Source organism: Phocoena sinus, chromosome 13 (genome assembly GCF_008692025.1).
Source record: "Phocoena sinus isolate mPhoSin1 chromosome 13, mPhoSin1.pri, whole genome shotgun sequence".
Classification (NCBI taxonomy): Eukaryota; Metazoa; Chordata; class Mammalia; order Artiodactyla; family Phocoenidae; genus Phocoena; species Phocoena sinus.
The window spans coordinates 6,589,733-6,615,657 of NC_045775.1; the positions used below are offsets into that span (position 1 = coordinate 6,589,733).

General features: G+C 38.5%; 1 protein-coding gene across 4 annotated transcripts in view; it reads left to right on the forward strand.

Moving 5' to 3' along the window:
• CPSF3 (cleavage and polyadenylation specific factor 3) overlaps positions 1-25,925 on the forward strand; it is a 42,830-nt gene that overhangs the window by 3,617 nt on the left and 13,288 nt on the right. Inside the window, exons 2-12 of one of the 4 annotated variants that reach the window (XM_032653162.1) lie at positions 1,264-1,327; positions 2,466-2,563; positions 3,180-3,308; positions 4,597-4,774; positions 7,798-7,887; positions 9,167-9,317; positions 13,059-13,234; positions 14,250-14,408; positions 15,354-15,500; positions 18,013-18,165; positions 24,714-24,822. In XM_032653162.1, coding sequence (XP_032509053.1) covers positions 1,264-1,327; positions 2,466-2,563; positions 3,180-3,308; positions 4,597-4,774; positions 7,798-7,887; positions 9,167-9,317; positions 13,059-13,234; positions 14,250-14,408; positions 15,354-15,500; positions 18,013-18,165; positions 24,714-24,822 — 1,454 coding nt within the window. Of the gene's footprint in view, positions 1-1,263; positions 1,328-2,465; positions 2,564-3,179; positions 3,309-4,596; positions 4,775-7,797; positions 7,888-9,166; positions 9,318-13,058; positions 13,235-14,249; positions 14,409-15,353; positions 15,501-18,012; positions 18,166-24,713; positions 24,823-25,925 lie in introns of those variants that run through there. The other 3 variants (XM_032653163.1, XM_032653166.1, XM_032653164.1) reach the window with 3 other exon arrangements.

The window sequence follows — 25,925 nt, forward strand, 5'->3', positions numbered from 1 at the left end:
CTTAGAGAGAGAGGTCTGTTCTCTGTTGCAGGAGAAATGGAAGGAGAGGAAGATGCGGGTGGGTTGGTAAGTTGAGGAAATTGACAGCTGAACTCTACAATTTTTTGATGCAGAGAAAGCCATGCCTCGAGTGAAGAGTTAGGATAGAGGGTTGGAAAATTTAGGAACGGGGGGGAAAGGTTGAAATAGTTACCACACTGACTGTAAGGGAAAACTGAGCTAGGGACACTGAAGAGGGAGCGCAGAGGACCAGTCAAAGTGGAAGGCCAGGAATTCACAGTAGCACGGTGGTGGTCTGATTTTCTTTGTCCTGCTCTGGAGTAGGATCTCAGTTTGAGGACGCATCCACCTCATGTCTGTCTCCTGGTAGCCTATGCGTTCCTTGAGCTCAGCGTCTTGGTATTAGGCCTTTCCGTATTCTAGGCACTTAATACAGTGCTTGGCAAATAGAAGCTGCCAGTGGTTAGGACTCTGTGCTCCCACTGCCGTGGCCCCGGGTTCAATCCCTGGTCAGGGAACTAAGATCCTGAAAGCCTCACGGTGCAGCCACACACAAAACAAAAACCTGCTTGATCTTGAATGAGTGGGTGAGTCATGAGCTAGAATGGTTGGGGAGAGGCAGTCAGAGAAGGGGAGGGATTGGAAAAGCAGGCGAAGTTTAACCTAAAGTCTTACGGGAATTGGAAAGCAAGGCTGTTTCATTAATTTAAGAAGAAAGGAAATTAATTTGAAATACTTGGTATCAAATATACTGAAACAACAGAAAGTAGAAGGAAAAGGGAATGAGATTCACAGGTAGGAATAAGATAAGTCTATTTAAATTTAAGCTATTTGGTAAATGCATATTTTCATCTTAAAGAAAATGAAAGAATTTTTAAGTGCTGATGGGTTTTTACTTCAGTGCTAATTCGAGAGTCTTATTAAATAATCTGAATCACTGCTAGTTTACATGTTGAATACATCACAGTTTAACCGTAACATTCAGAAGGTTGGATTTAACCGTTGGGCTTCTCAGATCTATACCAGCTTCTCTCACAATTTTAACAACTGAAAGATCCCTGAACTCCCAAAGGTCATTTTTCATCTTTTCCCACATTGATGCTGTTCTTTGCTATCTTTGTAACTTTGTGGAACTTTTATCTGCCTCAGGTGAGTGCTGGCATCAGATGGAACATAGTTTAAGTTGTAAAAAAGTTTGAATTTATTGGGCTTTACTTTGATTGTTTTTCAATCATTTTTATTTCTTCCTTTGAATGTTTACAGTGGAGCTGGGCAAGAAGTGGGAAGATCATGTATTATTCTGGAGTTCAAAGGAAGAAAAATAATGGTAATTATTATTTTGTAGTCCGGTTAACAGTATGTTCCTGTCTGCCTCGGGTGTTAGGTCTTTTCTAGCTCGGTGGTTTTTTCTAGTTCAGTAGTTATCTGTTTAGCTCCCAGAATAATGTCATAGTTGGTATAGGTCGTCTGTGTAAAATGCTAATGTGGAAAACTAGTACACCTTCCACTTAGTAATTTGACAAAACATAAAGTAAACTGAGAAAATATATTCTAAGTTTGTAAAATTGTCAACTGGATCTCCTGATCTTTTGTATCTTCAAAGTCCCTCTTCCATTCCTGAAGGTCTGGCCAACCTAACTGCCCCACCACCAGTGGGAGACCCCAAGAAACTGGCCACCTGAACACATGTAGAGCTCCAGCCACCCCCGTGTGGTGTGACAGTAGGGCCCTGGTCTGGCAGCTTAGGAACCTAAGTTAGCACTAGGATACCTGGCCTTGGGCAAGTCAGTCTCTCCTCAGCCCATTTCCTTGACTGAGTGGTGGAGGGACTAGAAGAGCTGGTCTCCCTGGTCCTCATTAGGAAGGCGGTGCAGTGGCTTATCGTGGTCCTTTGGTCCCATTCCTCTGTTTCTCCCACTCTTAAAAGAACGGGCGTATGGCAGACACGGTCATCTCTTTAGTCATTTATTGTATTAATTGATAGGATATGACCAAAATGAGGATATAACCCCTTAATGACTGACTCTTCAGATTTTGCCTTCTAATACTTAAATTGCCCTGATCAGGGAAGTTTCCAGTTTCTAATCATTGTCTTCTCACAATAGTTGCATCTGTAGTAGCGAATCTATAAACTTTAAAAATGTTCACCATTTCTGATATTAAAGTTCTTGAAAAAGAGTTCATTCATTGTTATAGTGCCTACAAAAAGTAGCTGGAAAGAAGATGTCTTGTATTTTGTGTCCTATGACTCTGAATGTGAGCTACAGTTAAATTTGTTTGGAAAGTTAGAGGTAATGGCGTATTTGCCCATTTAATAAGAATTGCATTCCAAATGCTTCCCACGTGTATAGAGTCCATCCTGATTATGTATGGTGTGATGGATCAGTTATAATTATTGTCTATTTGTTGAATGAATTTTAATATAATGTGGAGGAAATTATGATCTTTTTTTCTATTTCTTTCAGTTGGACTGTGGGATCCACCCAGGCCTAGAAGGAATGGATGCTCTTCCTTACATCGATTTAATTGACCCAGCTGAGATTGATCTCCTACTAATTAGTCAGTAAGGTTTTTTTCTTTATTAAGGACACTGTTTTTCAAGGACTTTTACCATAAAGATCATTCTTTGCCAGATTTTAAGATTCTGGTGTTTTAAGAGTATTTTATACTAGGAATTATGTTGCAGACATCTAAGTCTAAGACAGCACACCATATCATCCTCATAGGTGAGAGAAGGTTACTATGAAAAACTTACTTTCCCATTTCTAGAGTGAGAAGAAGGTAACATATGCCTTGGATCCTTGTGAAACTTAAGACCAAGAAAGCTCTTTTGCAGAATATCTCCTGAGGCCACTGTGTTGTCACATTGTTCTGTGGGAACTTCACATATAAACAGTGACATGTTTCAACTTTATACGACTAAAGCGCCTGTTATAATTTTAGCTGTTGAGAATAGGTTTGGCTACATTTTGATGTTTAAAATATACTTTTAATATCCTTTTCTTACACTAGAACTAGATGCATTATTCCTTCCTTCTGTACATACCTATCCTTGGTGTTCTGAAAGTATCAGTATGTAATTGTTACATAGAACTTTTCTGTACGGTGAGTTTTATTACATAAAATACATGATGGATAATATTTTAAGAACTGACAGAAGCCCTTTGTTTCTTTTTAAGTTTCCATTTGGATCACTGTGGAGCTTTGCCCTGGTTTCTACAGAAGACAAGTTTCAAAGGAAGAACCTTTATGACTCATGCCACAAAAGCTATTTATAGATGGCTTCTTTCAGATTATGTCAAAGTTAGGTAAATTACTCTTTTAGATTTATACATGCCCGTGGTTCTACACAGTACATACGGTTCCAGATGTAGCCCACTTTGTGTTTTGAGATGCGGTGTTTTCTTTCTGTCCACAAGGCTGTCGTTAATTTAGTCATTCGTGATAACAGCTCATCAAATACCTATTGTGTCCCCAGCACCTCCTTGGCCTTAAAGTCTTTATGTCGTTTTTGCATCCTTTTAAATCTTTGCAATGTAGGTGAGCTATAAGGTATGATAGCAATATTCTATAAATAGAATTTCATAATTTTATTAAAATTTAAAACAAAATACGTTTTACAATGCTGTATACTGAAATCTTTTTTTGGATGATTTGATCTAAGGAAATTGACTATCTTCATTGAAAAAGTTCTCTGGGGAAGTTTTCTCCAGTTGCAAGAGGAAAATCTACTCCTTTACCAGAAAGTTTGAAGGATTTTTATGATACCTATAGCACAAATGATTAGCCTTCAGAAGTTTACTGTTTAATACGTATATTCCAAGGGTAGCTAAGATGCGATTTGTTATTCTTCTATATAAATACAGACAAATGGAACAGTTATCCTTAGTAATAATTATACTGGTTAACACTTAAAGCTTACCATGTGCCAGGCACAGCCCTCAGTTCTTAATATATGTTAACTCATTTAATCTTCATATCGACCTCATGATGTAGGTTCTGTCGTGAATCCCATTTTACAGATGATGAGACCGAGGCACAGAGAGGTTAGGTAATTTGCCTGTGATGGTCACAGTAAGAGACAAAGCTGGGATTTGGACCCAAGCAATCTGGCTCCAGAGTGTGTGTCCTTAACCCCTACTCTCTCTTGCTTTTTTGGAAGTACGTTAGCATAATTTTCAGGAGAACAGTTATGTTAGACTTTCTAACACGACCTTTTCTCTTTTAGAGAAATCTTTTCACATCCCAGAGTGAAAAACTCTGCATGGTTCAATGTATGTGAGTGAGTTTATCTCGCAAGAGTGTTGGGGCAGGAAGAAAGGTTGAGAAGTACTAACCTAAAGAGTACTTTGCCTTAATTTACTGTTTGTGCTTTGCTTAAAATCATGCTTTATAGCTACACACACTGAACATTTTTATTATAATAGCAGAGTAAAAAAGAATACACAAAAGGTCCAAGAGATTCTAAATAGCATAATATGTACAATATAATTTTAAGAAATACATGGATATGTCATCCACAGATAATTTCTTTGAGTTCAAAGACTTGTAAAATCTTACCGTTAATTTTTGTTGTTGGCATCTTTAAAAATTTAGTAATATATCAGCAGACGACATGCTATATACTGAGACAGATTTGGAAGAGAGCATGGACAAAATTGAAACCATCAACTTTCATGAAGTGAAGGAAGTTGCAGGAATCAAGTTTTGGTGTTACCACGCAGGCCATGTCCTGGGAGCTGCCATGTTCATGATTGAGATCGCGGGCGTGAAGGTACGCTCTAGCTCGGGAATTTCCTGCTCACAAGAAATCAGTGCAGGGCTTTAAAGAATATTCCCTAAGACTAGCAAAGTGTCAAAACACTGAAACATAAGATAAAATTAAGTTGATACTTTTTCCTTGTAAATATCATAGTTCATACCCCCATGATAATAATTCTCTAATCATGATTAAGAAAAGAGAACGATAAGCATCTCAGTAAAGTCCCCTCATGTTACCGTAGGATTAATTCCTTTTCAGTGTCCCTAGAAAACTGAAAGCTCTTTAGGGAAGAGCCTTCTTTGTGGCTGCATGCATTTAACATTGAAATACGTTTTGGCGTTCATGTCCTCTTGATATTCTGGGATTCACATATAAACCCCTAAAGAGGGTAGACTGCGTGAGTGAAAGAGGTTAATCAGAAAGGATCCTTCCAACCATCTTTGATGAAAAAGATTGATGGAAGTCTTGAAAAACTTGAGAAAAACGTAGGTGGACTAATGGATTTCAGGACTCACTTGTGCACCAGTTCTCAACTCTGGCTGCACATTAGAATCACTTAGGAAGCTTTCTAAAATACAGGTGAAGGACTTCCCTGGTGGCACAGTGGTTAAGAATCCGCCTGCCAATGCAGGGGACACGGGTTCCATCCCTGGTCCGTGAAGATCCCACGTGCCGCAGAGCAACTAAGCCCATGTGCCACAACTGCTGAGCCTGCGCTCTAAAGCCCGTGAGCTACAACTACTGAGTCCACGTGCCGCAACTACTGAAGCCCGTCCGCCTAGAGCCTGTGCTCCACAACAAGAGAAGCCACCACAATGAGAAGCCCGCGCATCGCAATGAAGAGTAGCCCCTGCTCGCCGCAACTAGAGAAAGCCACACGCAGCAATGAAGATCCAGCACAGCCAAAAATAAATGAAATCTTACAGAAATAAAATTTAAAAATAAAATACCAGTGAATCTGAGAGAATGACCTTGGCCTTTTATTTTTAAGTTCTCTGGGTGACTTTTTTTTTTTTGGCCTCATGGCAAGGCTTGTGGGATCTTAGTTCCCCGACCAGGGGTTGAACCCAGGCCCTCGGCAGTGAAAGCATGCAGTTCTAACCACTGGACTGCCAGGGAATTCCCTCTAGGTGATTCTTCTGTGCAACCAGAGTTGGGAACCAGTGCTATAGTGTAATAGTATTCTAAACTTTTTGTAGCTGCTCATTGTTTGAAATTTTTACACAGTGACTTGTGCTGCGTACTGCTAAACCATTTATTCTTGCCGCTTGCCCAAAAGCACAGAGAACAGCACAAATGCAAATCTAAAGTCACATTTCAAATTTGATGAAATTTGTTGGAGATAGGATTTTATCTTCTATCTGGATAGGTTTTCCATATACTTCAGTAGATTTCTTTCCCCATCATCATGACCTTTTTCTCTAAGATATTGAGTATATGTCTCAAGTTCATTAATATGGAGGTTATCTTTGTGGGCTGATTCTTGGAATATATTATTCCCATTAGTTAGGTTTAATAATTGAAACACTGGATGGTTTATGACTGAATTACTTTACACATTTTGAATCAGACACAAGCACTGCATCTAAATTCATCAGTTATAGGCCACTTTTTTCTATTGAACCTCACTTTCAGGAATTTATGAGCTGAACTATTTACAATAGGCAGGACATGGAAGCAACCTAAGTGTCCCATCAACAGATGAATGGATAAAGAACATGTGGCACATATATACAATGGAATATTACTCAGCCATAAAAAGAAGCGAAATTGAGTTATCTGTAGTGAGATGGATGGATCTAGAGTCTGTCATACAGAGTGAAGTAAGAGAAAAACAAAAACCATATGCTAACACATATATATGGAATCTCAAACAAACAAAAAAATGGTTCCGATGAACCTAGGGACAGGACAAGAATACAGACAGAGAGAATGGACTTGAGGACATGAGGGGGGGAACGGTAAGCTGGGATGAAGTGAGAGAGTAGCATGGACATATATACACCACCAAATGTAAAATAGATAGCTAGTGGGAAGCAGCTGCATAGCACAGGGAGATCAGCTCAGTGCCTTGTGACCACCTAGAGGGGTAGGATAGGGAGGGTGGGAGGGAGACACAAGAGGGAGGAGATATGGGGATATATGTATATGTATAGTTGATTCACTTTGTTATACAGCAGAAACTAACACACCATTGTAAAGTGATTATACTCCAATAAAGATGTTAAAAAAATAAACTTTGGCAAGAAGTGGCAAAAAAATAAAAACAAAGTGATCAGGGAAGCTGGTAGACTTAGGAGTAATTTTATAATTGGTTTTACTTGAATGATCTGTTAGAAATGGCATGAAACTCCCATTACTTTCAGAACGTAAAGACTAATGGCAGAAGTGTAACACAGAGAGGATCTGAAGATATTGAAAGTAAAATGGAACTCAGTAATTGTCCTTTTAGATATTAATGGAGTATAAAGTCTTTTGACCAATAAAAAAAAAATACTGCTGAGAGAAATTAAAGAAGACCTAAATAAATAGGTCTCTGAATTGGATGATCTCTACTTTCCTGTTCAGTGGATTGAAGCTACTCAAGAAGTACTTAGCAATTGCTTTTAAAAGATATCAGTTTGGGACTTCCCTGGTGGTCCAGTGGGAAAGAATCTGCCTTACAACACAGGGGACACGGGTTTGAGCCCTGGTCCGGGAAGATAACCACATGCTACGGAGCAACTAAGCCCGTGTGCGACAACTACTGAGCCTGTGCTCTGGAGCCCATGAGCCACAACTACTGAGCCCACGTGCTGCAACTACTGAAGCCTGCGCGCCTAGAGCCCATGCTCCACAACAAGAGAAGCCACCGCAGTGAGAAGCCTGCGCACCGCAGAGAAGAGTAGCCCTCGCTCGCTGCAACTAGAGAAAGCCTGCGTGCAGCAACAAAGATCCAACGCAGCCAAAAATAAATAAAAGAATTTATGAGCTAAAGAGAGTAGTAAAACGAAGCCTTCCAAGATCCTAACTTTCTGGCTTTATCTTTTTCACAGCTTTTGTACACAGGTGATTTCTCAAGACAAGAAGATAGACACTTAATGGCAGCTGAAATTCCTAATATTAAACCTGATATTCTTATCATTGTAAGTATTACTGCCCTGTATTGTAATTAGTGTAATGTAAGCAGAATTTTTCTAATGGGAAAAAATATCTCATTTTCATAATATATGATCAGATATAAATGTGTCTGGTTTTTTAGTATAAAAATTCATTTTGGGGCCTCTCTTTGTAGTGCAGCTCCAATTTCTTGCTGTTAAATATATTAACTCTAGTCTAATATCAGAGATGATATGCTGTCTCCTGAATATTCTTGTCTAGGTTGATTACCTCAAATTTCTTGAGTATCTTAAAAGGTTGTGTAGAATGGCACGGCCCCACTGTCTTTGCCATGGTAACTGTCTTTTGGCCTGTAGCACCTGCTAACTTTATGTTCTACTGGACTACTAGGTTACGAGTCTCAGAAAAATTTTAAAAATATTAACTGTACACGGAAGCTTTGGTGGAGAGGGGGTGATTGGTGAGGAGCAAATTAATACATGTGCATTGGGCCTGTGGTTTATATAAGAATATCAAGGACAGTTAGTTCAAGGTAGAAGAGCTGTCTGTTTCTCCCTCACCACCTACGGCATCCCCCAGCTGCCCAAGAGTGAGGGACCGGTGCGTGTTGCTGACCATGTGCAGTGTGTCATGAGCAAATTCAGTTGGCTCAGCTCACAGTATACCTGGCATATAAACTGACCGTAAATTAAAGGAAGTTTTTTTTAAACCCTCAGGAATAAGAGTTCTTTTCATTATATCTGGTACTATAGAGCAGTGCTTCTCAAATTTTAATGTGCTTATGGATCATCTGGTGGTGCTGTTAAAATACAGATTCTGATTATGGCTGGGCTGGGGCCTGAGATTCAGCACTTCCAGTAAGCTCTTGGGGATGCCAGCGCTGCTGGTCAGTGCACCACACAGAGTAAGGTCTAGGGGATATTCTTAAAACTATAAGAAACAGTATCCATTTCTGATTTGTAAGCTTTGACTTAACAGAGGTGGGAGAAATATCCTTTTCCCCAGCCATGGAAAGCAAAACGCTTTAAAAGAAAAAAAAAGGCATCACAAAATTATCTTGAGCAGGGAACATACATTTTTGGACTATTTCCTGATTCCATTTTCTAAAAAGTTCTTATTACTTGGATGTGAATTCTAACTTTTGTATCTGTTCTTTCCAACTAGTGTTCTAACAATATATGTTCGAGTAAATGGCATATTAATAGAGAAATAGGTCACTTTGCTTCTGCATTTCATTGATGTTTAACTTTTGTATTCTTTGAGAGTTATCAACCTTGGTCTCAACACTTCTGATATGTTCTTTAGGAATCTACTTACGGAACCCACATCCATGAGAAGCGAGAAGAGCGAGAGGCAAGGTTCTGTAACACTGTTCACGATATTGTGAACCGAGGGGGCAGAGGTCTCATTCCTGTCTTTGCTCTTGGAAGGGCTCAGGAGCTTCTCTTGATTTTAGGTATGCCTTTTCCTTTTTATTTGGGAGATTCTCAAAATCTTACAGTGCAGTTATATCAAGATAGTTGCATGTCCTTGGATAGGTCATTCTACCCTTTGGGGCTGCAGTTTCTGTATTTAAGAATAGGGACTTGGTGCCCGAAAGAGCCCAGAGCAATAGTGAGTCTCATACAGTGCCACTGGAATATGAATGGTGTACCATCAGCATCAGAGGTCTTAAAAATATGCTACCCTTTGACCCAGCAGTTCAACTTCTGGGAAATAAATACACAGAAAATTATGTAAGTAAGACAATTCATAATTCTAAATATTTTTAAGTAAATATTATGTTAGTAAACATATTGTAGGAAAAAATCATGGTTCAGATGAGTCATTACGTATTTTTACGTAATATATTAAGTGGACCAAAAAAATAGGATCCAAAACTGTGAACGCTGATCCTAGTTAGGTAAAAAACACACAAATGACTGGAAAGACATTTAAAGATACCCAGATGTTAAATCTGGATAGTGAGAAAGTGGATGATTTCTTTTTCATTTTCTGCTTTTCTCCGTTTTCCAAATACTTCAATGAGCATGTGTAACTTTTTGTAATAAGAGGAACAATGGGTGTCACTTTTTGCGTATATTTGTATTTAATGACCCTTTTTAACATTCTGTGATTATTTTCTGGGGAATACACTCTTCTTAAAGAATAACTGATAAGTGCCTCGTACGTATATAGCTTCAATGTCAAGAACTAGAAATGATATTGAGCTCTTACTCTCAGTTCTTCTATCTGTACGATGACAGGGATAAGTAGTATCCCTGTTACACTGAAAAGGGAAACAAGGGAAAAAGAATAAATGACCTCAGATCAAAAGCAAATCTGAGAGAGACAGGACTTAGCAGAAGCTAAATTTTCTAAAGCCTAAGCCAGTCCGTTTTCTCTTGGTTCTTCTTTCAAACTGCAAGTCACATTTGTCGTTATAGAAGTCTTGAAATGGAAAGTCTCCATAACAAAGTAATCTGAGGAGCAGAAGAAATTAAGAGAGTGAAACCATGTTGTCACCATCAAATTGAGTTGCCCGATCTAGCAAATAAATATACAGGACACCAGTTGAATTTTAATTTCAGATAAATAATAATATTTTAGCCTAGGTATGTCAAATATTTAATATATTTTATTATACTAAAAATCTTCTTTTGTCTGAAATTCAAGTTTAATTGGGCATTTGCTGTGTTTGTCTGAAAACCATACTATCAAGTATATTATGATTCCTTTTATGAGCCAGGACTGCCCTATACACTTGGTTGCTCCTTGTCCCTTAAATTCCCCTTGTAATGCGCTATGATAGAAAGAGGGTCGAGCCACTGGTTTCAGATCCCACCTACGATCTAACCATGTGACCCTGGGCAAGTTATTCAACTTTCTTTAACATTTAAAATTTTTTCTTAAAAATACACCCGAAAAAATAGGAGACTGTGATGTGATCATGGGATGTAACATACTTTGCAAGGTATTTGAGAAATCAAGAGAGTATACATGAAAACATCGATACCATTAAAAATTTTAATTACATCTAAAAGAACATGAACAATTAAACCAGAGGGCAAAGCAGGAAATGTATTTGTAATATGCATGGCAGGAAAAGTCCCTGTCCTTATGTAGAGTTTTCACTTATAAATCAAGTGGAAAAAGAACATTCCCACACTTTTCAACCTTTATTAGCCTCAGCTTCCTAATCTATAAGATGGAAATAAATCTTCATAAATTTGTTTTGAAAACAGGAATAATATATGCAAATTGCATACTAGACATTTAATAAATTTCCTAAATGCAGGTGTACCTAGTAGAATGAATGATGTCCTGGCCATACTACCTTCATAATATTTTGGGATTTAATGAGGATTTTCAGCTAATTTTTCAGTGAAAACAAGCCTTCTTTTGAAGGTGTGTTGCCCACTGTTTTCAGTAATTATCAGAAACTGGTTAGCAGTTTTTTTTTTTTGTTTTGTTTTGTTTTTTTATGCGTTACGCGGGCCTCTCACTGCTTTGGCCTCTCCCGTTGCGGAGGACAGGCTCCGGACGCGCAGGCCCAGCGGCCATGGCTCACGGGCCCAGCCGCTCCGCGGCATGTGGGATCCTCCCAGACCGGGGCACGAACCCGTGTCCCCTGCATCGGCAGGCAGACTCTCAACCACTGCGCCACCAGGGAAGCCCTGTTAGCAGTTTTCTAAAAATATAGTTACACAATAATGTGACTTCTTTGTGTTCAAAATCGGTTTTAACTCCTTTGGTGGTCCTGTCTCGTAATTAGTAAAGTCTAATTACAAAGTGTCTAATATCAGTAAGTCTATATGAAATATTAATAAAACATTTTATTTAAAACCATCACAGAATTTAGTGTCTCTCTGGAGTAATAAGTTATGGTCTGTTATTCAGCATCACCTTCTACCAAATTATTTTTAGAAGCCTCCACATTTGGGACTACGATCACAGCATTCTTTGTAGGTCACGCGTTAATACTTAGGGATAGGTTTTGTGAGAGGACTGCTATGGGCTGGGAGAAATACGTGCAAATGACGCGACCGACAAGGGCTTAATTTCCAAAATATACAGACAGCTCATGCAAATCAATATCAAAAAAACCAACAACCCAACCCGATCAAAAAATGGGCAGAAGACCTAAATAGACATTTCTCCAAAGAAGACATACAGATGGCCAATAAGTACATGAAAAGATGCTCAACATTGCTAAATTATTAGAGGAATGCAAATCAAAACTACAATGAGGTATCAACTCACACAGGTCAGAATGGCCATCAGCAAAAAGTCTACAAATAAATGCTGGAGAGGGTGTGGAGAAAAGGGAACCCTCCTTCACTGTTGGTGGGAATGTAAATTGGTGCAGCCACTATGGAGAACAGTATAGACGTTCCTTAAAAAACTAAAAATGGAGTTACCATATGATCCAGCAATCCCACTTCTGGACATATGTCTGGAGAAAACTCTAATTCTAAAAGATACATGCACCCCAGTGTTCATAGCAGCACTATTTATAATAGGCAAGACATGGAAGCAACCTAAATGTCCATTGACAGATGAATGGATAAAGAAGATGTGGTGTATACACACAGCCATAAAAAAAGAATGAAATATTGCCATTTGCAGCAACATGGATGGACCTAGAGATTATCATACTAAGTGAAGTCAGTCAGACAAAGAAAGACAAATATCATATGATATCACTTATACGTGGAATCTGAAATATACAAATGAACTTATTTCCAAAACAGAAACAGAAACAGAAAACAGACTTATGGTTACCAAAGGGGAAGAGTGGGGCGGGGGGATAACTTGGGAGTTTGGGACTAGCAGATACAAACTACTATATGTAAAATAGATAAACAACAAGGTTCTACTGTATAGCATAGGGAGCTGTATTCAATATCTTGTGATAAACTAGAATGGAAAAGAATATGTATATATATGTATAACTGAAGCACTTTGCTGTACACCAGAAACTAACACAACATTTTAAATTAACTATACTCCAATTAAAAAAAAACAGAAGGAAAGAAAGAAAGAAGTTCTTGTTTTATAAGTTTAAGACCAGGCTAATTTTTCTTAACCTCTTTAAAATATAGTTATGTGCTTTATTTCTTGTCTGAATTTTAAAAAACTAATTGTACACGTCATTTATTATTTGAACTATTTACTCCACATAACAAAATATTTGTTTCTTGTCAAATCTCTCTAGATGAGTACTGGCAGAATCACCCAGAACTCCATGATATTCCCATATACTATGCATCGTCTTTGGCCAAGAAGTGTATGGCGGTGTACCAGACATATGTAAACGCCATGAATGACAAAATCCGCAAACAGATCAACATCAACAATCCCTTTGTTTTCAAACATATTAGTAACCTTAAGGTGAGTGCTTGTGAAGAAAGAAGGACAGATAATACTCAAGTAAGTCGTTAGTAGTAAGAGATGCCTGACGTTGATTCTGTGGCTGCATCCTTGCTGAAGTCTTACCTTTTCTGAAGCAGGCATCACTTTTCTGAGGGAAATCAAAAATTTAGCAACTGGCATTCTTTTTTGCTTAAACAAATATTGCCACTTGTTCCAAGTCTCTGCATGTTCTCAATATTTACTGTTGCTAAGTAACTTGGATTTCTCTGCCATAGAAATAGGAAGCCCTGATGAGAAAAATATCTGTTACATATTTTTTCTGTTCCTACTCAAACCTAATCATCTTTTTCATTAGCACTGCAGATTCCATATATGAAAATGTTCATGTTTATATTTCTAGAGCATTCAGTAAAATCTGACTTCCTTTAATTTAAAAAACGTTTCATTCGAACTAATGCTCTAATCATAATAAACATAATACCCCAAATAATTCAAGTAATAAGTGGTCTTCCAGTTATCAGTAGGCTCTGTTCATAAAGTATTATTTTTTAAGTTAATTGCTTAGGAATTAGAGCCAAGTTTTCCCTTGAAACAATGTTAAAGTTTTTAGTTAGATTTTCTGGCCAGCTCAAAATATTGATGAAGTGTACAAAGCCATCGTGAGTCTTCGGGGAAATTCTTTCAGAGTTCTCTCTTGGGTGGATAGAAACCCATTTGACTCTTCCTTTTACTTTCTGCCTGCCTGCCTGCTAGGCACTGAAAACGGTCCTAATTATCTTTTAGCTACCGTAGAAGGTTTTGAAGTCAATGTGAACTAATTGCTTTTTATCATTTTGTTTTCATTTCATTCCCAGCCTAAATCAACTGTTTAGGGACTTAGAAATTAGACTTAAAATGTTTATTAGTCTTGTCAAGGCCCTTCCAGTCGTGTGGTTAACCTTTTTACCTCACTTTTCGGTATTCTTTACAAATAAGGAATGCTTTGTCAAACCTTGATATTTAACATGCTTTTACCATTCCTTTTCTTTCTCAGAGCATGGATCATTTTGATGACATTGGTCCCAGTGTTGTAATGGCCTCCCCAGGCATGATGCAGAGTGGCTTATCCAGAGAGCTCTTTGAAAGCTGGTGTACTGATAAGAGGAATGGCGTCATTATAGCGGGATACTGTGTAGAAGGGACGCTTGCCAAGGTCAGTCAGAGCCTGAGACCATCGTGTTCTTCCTAATCAAGGCTGCAGAGGTGGCAGTATCCTCCCAGGTTTTTCCATTGAAGTAGTTCTTTAAATAGTGCAGGTTTTGATTTTTAAAAATGAGGATGGCAGTAGGCAGCTGGAGATGTTCTTAAGGTTGAAGAGTGAGGTCCTCAGCTGAGTGGTTGGCACATGAAAGTTTGAGATGCACTCATCTGGTTGCAGTAAGAGAAAAAAATGGAAGGGAATCTATTCGAGACAAACACATGGATACCCTCATCTGATGAGAAAGAGGTTTACTAATAAGTGTTCTCTTGAAAAGCTGGAGAATGTGTTTGGGTTGATTGCCCATCTTACTCTTGATATAAGGTGGTTGATATTAACTCTGAGGTATATAGACATTGATGTGCAAAACTAGAGAAAGTTTAGGAATATTCCTGCATCATGTTCTCTTATCTTTTATCGATAACTTCAATTTTATTTTTTTAATACATTATGATTCCCTGCTTTAATCATTTTTATTACATTACCTTACTCTGTAAGTCACTTAGACAGTGTTGGCTGTGTATCTAAAATAGATTTCCAGAATAGAAATACATCTGTCCTCTATACAAATCCTCTTACCTGGAAAGTGACTCTTTAGAGCAGATAGTTCGGGATACAAGTGTACCTTTCTAATCATAAGTTATAATTTTCACTTCGAGGATCCCAGGTATACCGAATTTTTGTTAATCTGCTTACTTTCCTGATTAAATGTTTGCTTGATCGAGAAAAGAAGTATTTGATATTTGCTACATCAATAGCGTTAGAATGCTTTTTGTGTTAAAGGTCCTAAATTAGTGTAAGACTTTATGGCTGGGTGAAAAAGTAGAAAATGTACCTTTTCTTTTCTAATTAGAGAGTTTATGTGTTTTGTTTTGTTTACTTTTCTTTGTTTTTTAACAGCATATCATGTCTGAACCTGAAGAAATCACTACCATGTCCGGACAGAAGCTACCACTGAAAATGTCTGTGGATTACATTTCTTTCTCTGCTCACACAGATTACCAGCAAACCAGTGAATTTATTCGTGCTTTGAAACCGCCTCATGTGGTTAGTCTGTGAATTTGATTTTCAGCATTAAAGGCTGGAAGAGGCATGCCCAGCAGCAGCTGGTTCTCAGAGCAGACACTGCCTTCCTTACAGCAGCCAGTAGCGCTCTCAGCAGTGCCTTCACGTGCACTTGCATCTGACCTTTACCACTCCCCTTTGACTTAGGCAAGCTGTGCACTTCAGTCTTCTCCATTTTACATGGCATCTCTTACTCAGATCTACCAGCTCCAGTGTTCTTTCTGTTCTTTTCTGCTGCGTTCTTTGTTTTTTTCTGCTGCCTCCCCAATAACTTAAGAGCCCTGGCTTTGCAATGTGACTATTTTGAGTCCCAATCCCATCCCTTACTTGCTCTGTAGCCTTGGGCAAGTTACTTAACCTCTCCTTAGCTCATGTGTAAATAGGGATGATAATACCTCATAAAGTTATTGGGAGGACCAAATGAGAGCACATATATCTAAAGCACGTAATAGGGTGCCTGGCAAATGGGAAATACCTATTAATGTGGAGAGAGGAGAAAGGCGAGTCATAATAGTAAAAGCTAAAGATGCAGTTAGATATGAAATACATTACACAGCTCCTTACTTATGTGATTTGCTTATATTTTTAAGTTTTATGTAATTATTACAGTAGCAGTTATATTTTGGGGGGACTGGAGAGACTTAAGCTAAAAAAAAAGTATCTTAAATTAGAGGAACACTTATGGAACATGAGTCTAGAAAACAGATGAAGCAATGAAGTACCCTTTCTGATTGTAGCATGTATCAAAACTTCATTCCTTTTTATGGCTGGATAATATTGCATTGTCTGTATAGACCACGTTTTGTTTATTCACCTGTTGATGGACACTTGGGTAGTTTCCATCTTTTGGCCATTGTAAATAATGCTGCCATGCACATTGGCCTGTGACTATCTGTTTGAGTCCATTTTCAGTTCTTTGGGGTATATACCTAGGAGTGGAATTGCTGGATCATGGGCTAATTCTATGTTTAACTCTTTGAGGAATCACCAAACTGTTTTCCATAGCAGTTACACCATTTTACATTCCCACCAGCAATGCACAAGGGTTCCAGTTCTCCATATTCTTGTCAGTTTGTTATTTTCCCTTTTTAAAATTGTCACCATACCAGTAAGGGTGAAGTAGTACCTCTTTGTAGTTTTGATTTTCATTTCCCTGGTGACGAACGATGCTGAGCATTTTGTGTGCCCTTTTGTTCGTTTTTTAGTTTTTTCTAGCATATAGTCCTCACAGGTAGTTACCATTGGCCCTTAATGAGCAGATTCTTTGGTGGAGAAAATCCCTCACCTACTTGGCTTTATAGCACGTCAGGTTTAGTTACAGTGTAGGCAGTTCATGGGTGCCTTCTGGTGTGTGTTGTTTATGGATATCCTCCCAGATTTTAAAGCTGTGCAGGAAAAGCTGTACTGCTCTCTCTCTGGAATCACCACCTCATCCTCAGTCCCATTTTGTTGCTCTCCAGACTCTGTCTCTGCCGTCAGTTTAAATTCCTGGATTGAATTTGATGCTTACCTTCCTCCAATAACCAAGTCAGCAAGTCTGTCCACACGATAAAATAATAGTAGTGTTGGTGGTAGTGGTAAAAATAATAGCTAGCATTTATCGAGTATTTACTGTGCGCCAGGCACTGTACTGGTGTTTTACATGTATCAAGTCGCTTACTTCTCACAACCAACGACTGTTTTGTAGAAGAGAAAACAGAGATGTTAAATAACTTGCCTAGAGTTACCCAGCTAGTAAGTGGCAGCGCCAAGATTTGTGTTACAGCAGCCAGGCCCCAGAGCTGGGGCTTGTCATCTCTAGGCCATATGCCTCTGCCTGGTGGTGACACTGGACAAGCTTCTGTCAGTCCAGGCAGGAAATCATCTACCCGTAGTCTATAGGTTAAGAATGATCTGTCTTGTAAAAAATAAGTTATGAAAATGAATTAGAAAGACTGGTAGCTAATGCAGTCATTGTAAACACCTCTCTAAAACATGGTTTCGTTTGGTTCTGGAATATTTTATATGATATTACTTTAACAAAGTATCAGAAGTCATTTTTTTTCACATAAAAAGCTTATTTTGTTAGTCTTATATTAAGAAACCTAAAGAAAACCGTGAGCGTTTTCTGAGATAGTAGGAGTAGCAATAGTCGCGTACAAGAACCACATGCATTTAAAGCTGGTCACCTGGTCCAGCCCATTTCTAGTGTGAGCGCAGAAGCCTAGAAAAAGTACAGCTTTCATAAAGTTGTGTATCTCGATAGTGGCAAAAACTGGAACAGAAAAGAAGTTTCTTTACTCTCTCTTGAAGTAGTTCCACTTAAGGATCTTTTAAAGCCAAGTAGAATGAAAACGTCACACAAGTTTGATTGACTGGAGATCCTTAAAAGTAGTAAAGTTTAATAACTTCAAGTATATCTCCATTTCATATAATTAACTAATTCAGATAACAGCCATCATTAATCTGAACTAAGGATGCTTCCCTGTGCTCTTTTACAATTTACACTTTGTAGATTTTAGTCCATGGAGAACAAAATGAAATGGCCAGATTGAAAGCAGCCCTGATTCGAGAATATGAAGATAATGATGAAGTTCACATAGAGGTTCATAATCCTCGGAATACAGAAGCAGTGACCTTGAACTTCAGGGGGGAAAAACTAGCCAAGGTAAAAAGGTTATGGTTTTTAATCCTGTCCATTCCAAATAGTTCCTAATCCCTTTAGGGAAATGTATACTTCTTAAGAATATCCAGCTTTTAATTAATCAAATAATGTGCTCAACGATGATTTCTGTCAATTTAACTCAATATGCTGTAAGACCTTGATCCTTGTGCTTTTAGGCTTTTTCTGGTTCCACTAATTTGTTTTTCACATGGAAAATTTTCAAGTAAATTAGATCTTCAGTCTGATGGCTTTTAATCCACATTCCCATTTACTTATCATACCCATGTTAGAGAGTAAACAAATGTCCATTACTGTTTTGTTTTTTTCCATTACTGTTTTTCACTACATCCAATACAGTATTCTGTCTGCCTCTTGGCATTCTCCCTGAGAATCTAAAAATAGACCCATATCTAAACATAATGTCTGTGGATATGATGGAATTTATAGATTTTTCTTTTCAAGAGTTAATCATTTTTGATGATGAAATATAAGGTTTTCAGAATTTAAAAAAGAAATGGTTACGAAAAAAAAAACCTTACCTGGGATTTTAGAGGGATGCTATAAGAAGTCTGCATTTTTACCTCCTGTTCATCAAACATCTTTTTAAGATACCTCTAAAGGAGACTTTTTAATTATCTGTCTGAAGTTTCATTTATTATTTTTTTAATATTTATTTGGCTGTATTGGGTCTTAGTTGCAGCACACGGGCTCTTTGTTGTGGCACACGGGCTTCTCTCTAGTTGTGGTGCACAGGCTCAGTAGTTGCGGCGCACAGGATTACTTGTCCTGCAGCATGTGGGATCTTAGTTCCCCTACCAGGGATCAAACTGCGTCGTCCCCTGCATTGAAAGGCAGATTCTTAACCACAGGACCACCAGGGAAGTCCTGTCTGAAGTTTTAAATATCAAACGTGTTAATGAGCAACTTTACAGAATTCTTTCAGTACATAATGAGCCAAATATGAGGAAGCTAATGGATGAATATCGTTTCTTGAAGTTGAATTTGAGGAAAATTTGCAAAACTTAGGATGTGAGGCTGTTCTTGCCAAAGAAGAGCAAATGGTTGTATTTACTCCTGAATCTTACTGTTCACAAAACTTTCCAGGGGCCAGTTTAATGGAAGAGATGTTATACCTGTAGAAAAATATATTCTATAGGTATAAGAATATTTACATTTGGGAATCTAGAACGGTACTTCCCAAACTCTACTGGTTGCAGTGTGGGGAGAAAAAGAAAGTTTTTCGGTCAATTGAGGAGAAGCCGAGTTGAACAAAATTAAGCTGAGTTTATAGCGAGACTTTGCAGAGTTTTTATTAGGCCATTGTGCATTATAAATCCTCAAGAAATACAGTATACAGCATTAAAAAAAATTTTTTTTTCACATCTTTATTGGAGTATAAATGCTTTACAATGTTGTGTTAGTTTCTGCTGTATAACAAAGTGAATCAACTATATGTATACATATATCCCCATATCCCCTCCCTCCTGCGTCTCCCTCCCACCCTCCCTATCCCACCCCTCTAGGTGATCACAAAGCACTTAGCTGATCTCCCTGTGCTATGTGACTGCTTCCAACTAGCTATGTATTTTACATTTGGTAGTGTATCTATGTCAATGCTACCCTCTCACTTCATCCCAGCTTCCCCTTCCCTCACCCCATTCGCTCAAGTGCATTCTCTACATCTTTGTCTTTATTCCTGCCCTGCCACTAGGTTCATCAGTTCCCCTTTTTTAAATGCCATATATATGCATTAGCATATGGTATTTGTTTTTCTCTTTCTGACATACTTCACTCTGTATGACAGATTCTAGGTCCATCCACCTCACTACAAATAATTTAATTTCTTTCCTTTCTATGGCTGAGCAATATTTCATTGTATATATGTGCCACATCTTCCTTATCCATTCATCTGTCAGTGGACACTTAGGTTGCTTCCATGTCCTGGCTATTGTAAATAGTGCTGCAGTGAACATTGTGGTACGTATATCTTTTTGAACTATGGTTTTCTCAGGGTATATGCCCAGTAGTGGGATTGCTGGGTCATATGGTAGTTCTATTTTTAGTTTTTTAAGGAACCTCCATACTGTTCTCCATAGTGGCTGTACCAATTCACATTCCCACCAGCAGTGCAGGAGGGTTCCCTTTTCTCCACACCCTCTCCAGCATTTATTGTTTCTAGATTTTTTGATGATGGCCTTTCTGACTGGTGTGAGATGATATCTCATTGTAGTTTTGATTTGCATTTCTCTAATGATTAATGATGTTGAGCATTCTTTCATGTGTTTGTTGGCAGTCTGTATATCTTCTTTGGAGAAATGTCTATTTAGGTCTTCTGCCCATTTTTGGATTGGGTTGTTTGTTTTTGTGATACTGAGCTGCATGAAGTGCTTGTATATTTTGGAGATTAATCCTTTGTCAGTTGCTTCATTTGCAGATATTTTTCCCATTCTGAGGGTTGTCTTTTCATCTTGTTTGTGGTTTCCTTTGCTGTGCAAAAGCTTTGAAGTTTCATTAGGTCCCATTTGTTTATTTTTGTTTTTGTTTCCCTTACTCTAGGAGGTGGGTCAAAAAGGATCTTGCTATGATTTATGTCATAGAGTGTTCTGCCTATGTTTTTCTCTAAGAGTTTTAAAGACCACTTTAGGTCTTTAATCCATTTTGAATTTATTTTTGTGTATGGAGTTAGGGTGTGTTCTAATTTAATTCTTTTACATGTAGCTGTCCATTTTTCCCAGCACCACTTATTGAAGAGACTGTCTTTTCTCCGTTGTATATTCTTGCATCCTTTGTCAAAGACAAGGCAACCATATGGGCGTGGGTTTATCTCTGGGCTTTCTGTCCTGTTCCATTGATCTATATTTCTGTTTTTGTGCCAGTACCATGCTGTCTTGATTACTGTAGCTTTGTTGTATAGTCTGAAGTCAGGGAGCCTGATTCCTCCAGCTCCATTTTTCTTTCTTAAGATTGCTTTGGCTGTTTGGCATCTTTTGTGTTTCCATACAAATTGTAAAATTTCTTGTTCTAGTTCTGTGAAAAATGCCATTGGTAATTTGATAGGGATTGCATTGATTGAACCTGTAGGTTGCTTTGGGTAATATAGTCATTTTCACAATATTGATTCTTCCAATCCAGGAGCATGGTATATCTCTCCATCTGTTTATGTTCTCTTTGATTTCTTTCATCAGTGTTTTATAGTTTTCTGAGTACAGGTCTTTTGCATCCTTAGGTGGCTTTATTCCCAGGTATTTTATTCTTTCTGTTGTAATGGTAAATGGGGTTGTTTCCTTAATATCTCTTTCTGATCTTTTGTTGTTAGTGTATAGGAATGCAAGAGATTTCTGTGCATTAATTTTGTATCCTGCCACCTTACCAAATTCCTTGATTAGTTCTAGTCGTTTTCTGGTGATATCTTTAGGATTTTATATGTATAATATCGTGTCTTTGGCAAACAGTGGCAGTTTTACTTCTTTTCCAATTTGGATTCCTTTTATTTCTTTTTCTTCTCTGATTGCTGCGGCTAGGACAATACTATGTTGAATAATAGTGGCGAGAGTGGACATCCTTGTCTTGTTCCTGATCTAGAGGAAATGTTTTCAGTTTTTCACCATTGAGAACGATGTTTGCGTGGGTTTGTCGTATATGGCTTTTATTATATTGAGGTAGGTTCCCTGTTTGCCCACTTTCTGGAGAGTTTTTATCATAAACAGGTGTTGAATTTTGTCAAAAGCTTTTTCTGCATCTGTTGAGATGATCATATGGTTTTTCTCCTTCAATTTGTTAATATGGTGTATCACAGTGATTGTTTTGCGTATATTGAAGAATCCTTGCATCCCTGGGATAAATCCCACTTGATCATGGTGTATGATCCTTTTAGTGTGTTGTTGGATTCTGTTTGCTAGTATTTTATTGAGGATGTTTGTGTCTATGTTCATCAGTGATATTGGCCTGTAATTTTCTTTTTTTGTGATATGTTTGTCTGGTTTTGGTATCAGGGTGATAGTGGCCTCTCAGAATAAGTTTGGGAGTGTTCCTCCCTCCTCAATTTTTTGGAAGAGTTTGAGAAGGATAGGTGTTAACTCTTGTCTAAATGTTTGATAGAATTCGCCTGTGAAGCCATCTGGTCCTGCACTTTTTTTTGTTGGAAGATTTTAAGTTACAGTTTCAATTTCATTACCTGTGACTGGTCTATTTATATTTTCTAATTCTTCCTGGTTCAATCCTGGAAGGTTGTACTTTTCCAAGAATTTATCTGTTTCTTCCAGGTTGTCCATTTTATTGGCCTATAGTTGCTTGTAGTAGTCTCTTACGATCTTTTATATTCCTGCAGTGTCAGTTGTAATCGCTCCTTTTTCATTTCTAATTTTATTGATTTGAGTCCTCTCCCTATTTTTCTTTTTTTTAAAAAAATATATTATTTATATATTTATGTATTTATTTTTGGCTGCATTGGGTCTTCGTTTCTGTGTGAGGGCTTTCTCCAGTTCCCATGAGCGGGGGCCACTCTTCATCGCGGTGTGCAGGCCTCTCACTATCACGGCCTCTCTTGTTGCGGAGCACAGGCTCCAGACGCGCAAGCTCAGTAGTTGTGGCTCACGGGCCCAGTTGCTCCGTGGCATGTGGGATCTTCCCAGACCAGGGCTTGAACCCGTGTCCCCTGCATTGGCAGGCAGATTCTCAACCACTGTGCCACCAGGGAAGCCCTCCCTATTTTTCTTGATGAGTCTGGCTAAAGGTTTATCAATTTTGTTTATGAAAGAACCAGCTTTTAGTTTTATTGATCTTGGCTATTGTTTTCTTTGTTTCTTCATTTATTTTTGCTCTGATCTTTACAATTTCTTTCCTTCTACTAACTTTGGGTTTTCTGTGTCTAGTTTCTTTAGGTGTAAGGTTAGATTGTTTATTTGAGATTTTTCTTGTTTCTTGAAGTGAGCTTGAATTGCTGTGAACTTCCCTCTTAGAACTGCTTTTGCTGTAAAAAATATTTTTTTGACTCTAGAGCTGAAAACACACTTTAGGTATATGTGTCATTTTTATATTTAACTTTATACAGGCATAGAGAAACTGTTGTCAGTGTCTGTTTCCCCAAATGTAGTTTTGTATTAGAGTGTTGTTCTGTTCTTTTAGCCATAATTTTATTTAAAATCATTAGCTTTAGTTATTTTTTTTCCTCAAGTGTAATAACCTTGCTTCGGGAAAAGTCAGATTTATTAAGGCAGCCATCCTCAGGCATGTAAAACAGGAGCTAAGAAGGAGGTAAAGAAATCAGATCCACAAAAACTATCAAAAAACCCGTGCAGTTTACCGTTGAGAATTGTCAGGCCAAGCAGTTGTGTGCGTGGTAAGAAATCAGCATGTTGGGAACTAGCACGCAGCTGAATAAAGAAAGAGACCGAGGCTGGCAGCAGAGGGTGAGGCCAGAAGAACCACTCAGTCTTGTTCTCCAGGGTACTTGGTTCTCCCGGCAGACACCTCATCAGCATCCGGGATGTCACTGCACTGAAATCAGCCTCCTTAAGTCACCAGCATTTAAGGAGAAAAAAACGCTGACAAACCATGTGAAACAGAGCTAGGTCCCATTATAGTTACAAGAGCAAATGTTACCACTGTCTCACTGCCATCTGCCCTTAACTGATGAAAGGTAAACAAATATGAAATATAGAGTCTTTGTCCCCTTTGAGTTCATTTCTTTGTAGCTGAGAAAAGTTATATTTAAGAATGTTGGATTTCATGTTTGTAAGAGTTTTGTTTGCTTGTTTGTTTGTTTGGTGTTATTGTTAGTTTCTGAACAGTCAGTCAGTACTCTCTTCTCTTAAAAAATGTTCCCCCTCAGTTGTATGAGCTCATCCATACCTGTCTTTACAGACCTTTCTATTCAGAGGTGCTGCTGCTTTTTGGATCTGGCATGGCCTTGCATCTTTGTATTTTGGGGCTCCTCCAGGTACAGGGTTGAGAGCCAGCCTGAGGGAGCCACGCACGTCTGGCCCTCAGTTGCTGTCCTTCCCACCATGCTGTCTCTGTTGAGAGTTTTTTTTGTTTTGTTTTGTTTTGTTTTTGCAGTACGCAGGCCTCTCACTGCTGTGGCCTCTCCCGTTGTGGAGCACAGGCTCCGGACGCGCAGGCCCAGCGGCCATGGCTCACGGGCCCAGCCGCTCCGCGGCATGTGGGATCCTCCCAGACCGGGGCACGAACCTGTGTCCCCTGCATCGGCAGGCGGACCCTCAACCACTGCGCCACCAGGGAAGCCCTGTTGAAAGCTTTTTTAAGCCCCAGCACCCAGTAGGTTTACTTGGTTGCTGAACTGATTGGAACTGACGGAACCTAACCATTCTTGCCAGGTCTGCCCCCGTGAGTCTTGCCTCTGGTCTCTTGGTAACCTTGTTACTGCCCTGGTCGTAGAGGTATATAATATTTTATATTTTTCATGTTTAGATTCATGGGTTGTTTTCATGGTTCAAATGGTCATCATTATGATTGAGTCCCTGAATAATTAATTTCATTTTACAAGATTCTGTTCTCTTCAAATTGTCTTGGTTTTTTTTTCTTTTTAATAGGTCATGGGCTTTTTAGCAGACAAAAAACCAGAACAGGGCCAGCGGGTCTCAGGAATACTTGTTAAAAGAAACTTTAATTATCACATACTTTCTCCTTGTGACCTCTCTAGTAAGTATACTATTAAATGTCAAATGTAATTTGATTTTAGCATTTAAAGAAAATCTTCAAAAACTTCTCTTACCCCGTGGTCAAATCTTAAGTAACAGCCAAATAACAAAGTATAAATAGTTGAAACTTAATAATCTAGTTATAGCTTCATTTGAAAAAGAAATCTTCCTTGAACTATGACAGTACTTAAATAACTTTTTTCTTAATTGGAAACATAAGTTCCCCTGTGAGACAGATTGACTACTGCCTTCTGAAGCCTGTCTTCTACCTTTCTCCATGGAATACTGCTACTTTTATTTCCTGAAGTAATTGTGGACTCCCCACACAGGCTTTTTGGTTTTTATGACCTGTAGTGTTAAGTTGCTTGCTGAGCCTGTGTTTTATGCACGTGTAAATGCTAAGCTGTCATTACTTTTGCAGTAACTACGATGTTATCTTTAAGTAAATAACTGTGCTCAATTTTTTTAATATGGCACTAATAAATTAAAAGTGCTTTATCAAGGAATAAGAAATAGCAGCAGTGTTTAGGTGTCCAACTGTGAGATAAGCCAACTGTCAGCTTTCAGACTATCACACAGTAGAATATAACTTGTTCCATTAACAGTTGTCGAGGTCTTACTGTATGCCAGGCATTGTGCTAAGTGCGGGAGGACTAGAGAGGTACTAAGAAGCACAGTCCCAGCCCTTGAAAAACTGTCTGTTGAGAGAAACCATCCTGTGAAGAGCTAATCACAGTATTGACCCGGGACATACAGAAGTGCAAGATAACATGTAAGGAGAGAATGGGCCTAGAAGGGTTGGGAAAAGCATTGCATACCAGGTAGCTCTCATGCAAGGTGGTGAAGGTTAGCTAACCAGAAGAGATGGCAGAGGACAGCTGGCTTACTGGCTTGGAGATGTTAGGGACCAGATGTGTCTTGGAGAATGAGAGTGACCTCTTATGGCTGAAGCACAAGCTAACTATTGGCCGGGGGTGGGGGGGGAGGAGTGTAGGATGGGAACCAATTGTGGAGCACTTTGTTAGCTTGACAAGCATGTTCTCACATACTTTGCTTTTACTTCTCTTTTCTTTACTCCTGGTATGTGTTTGCAAATTGTATTTT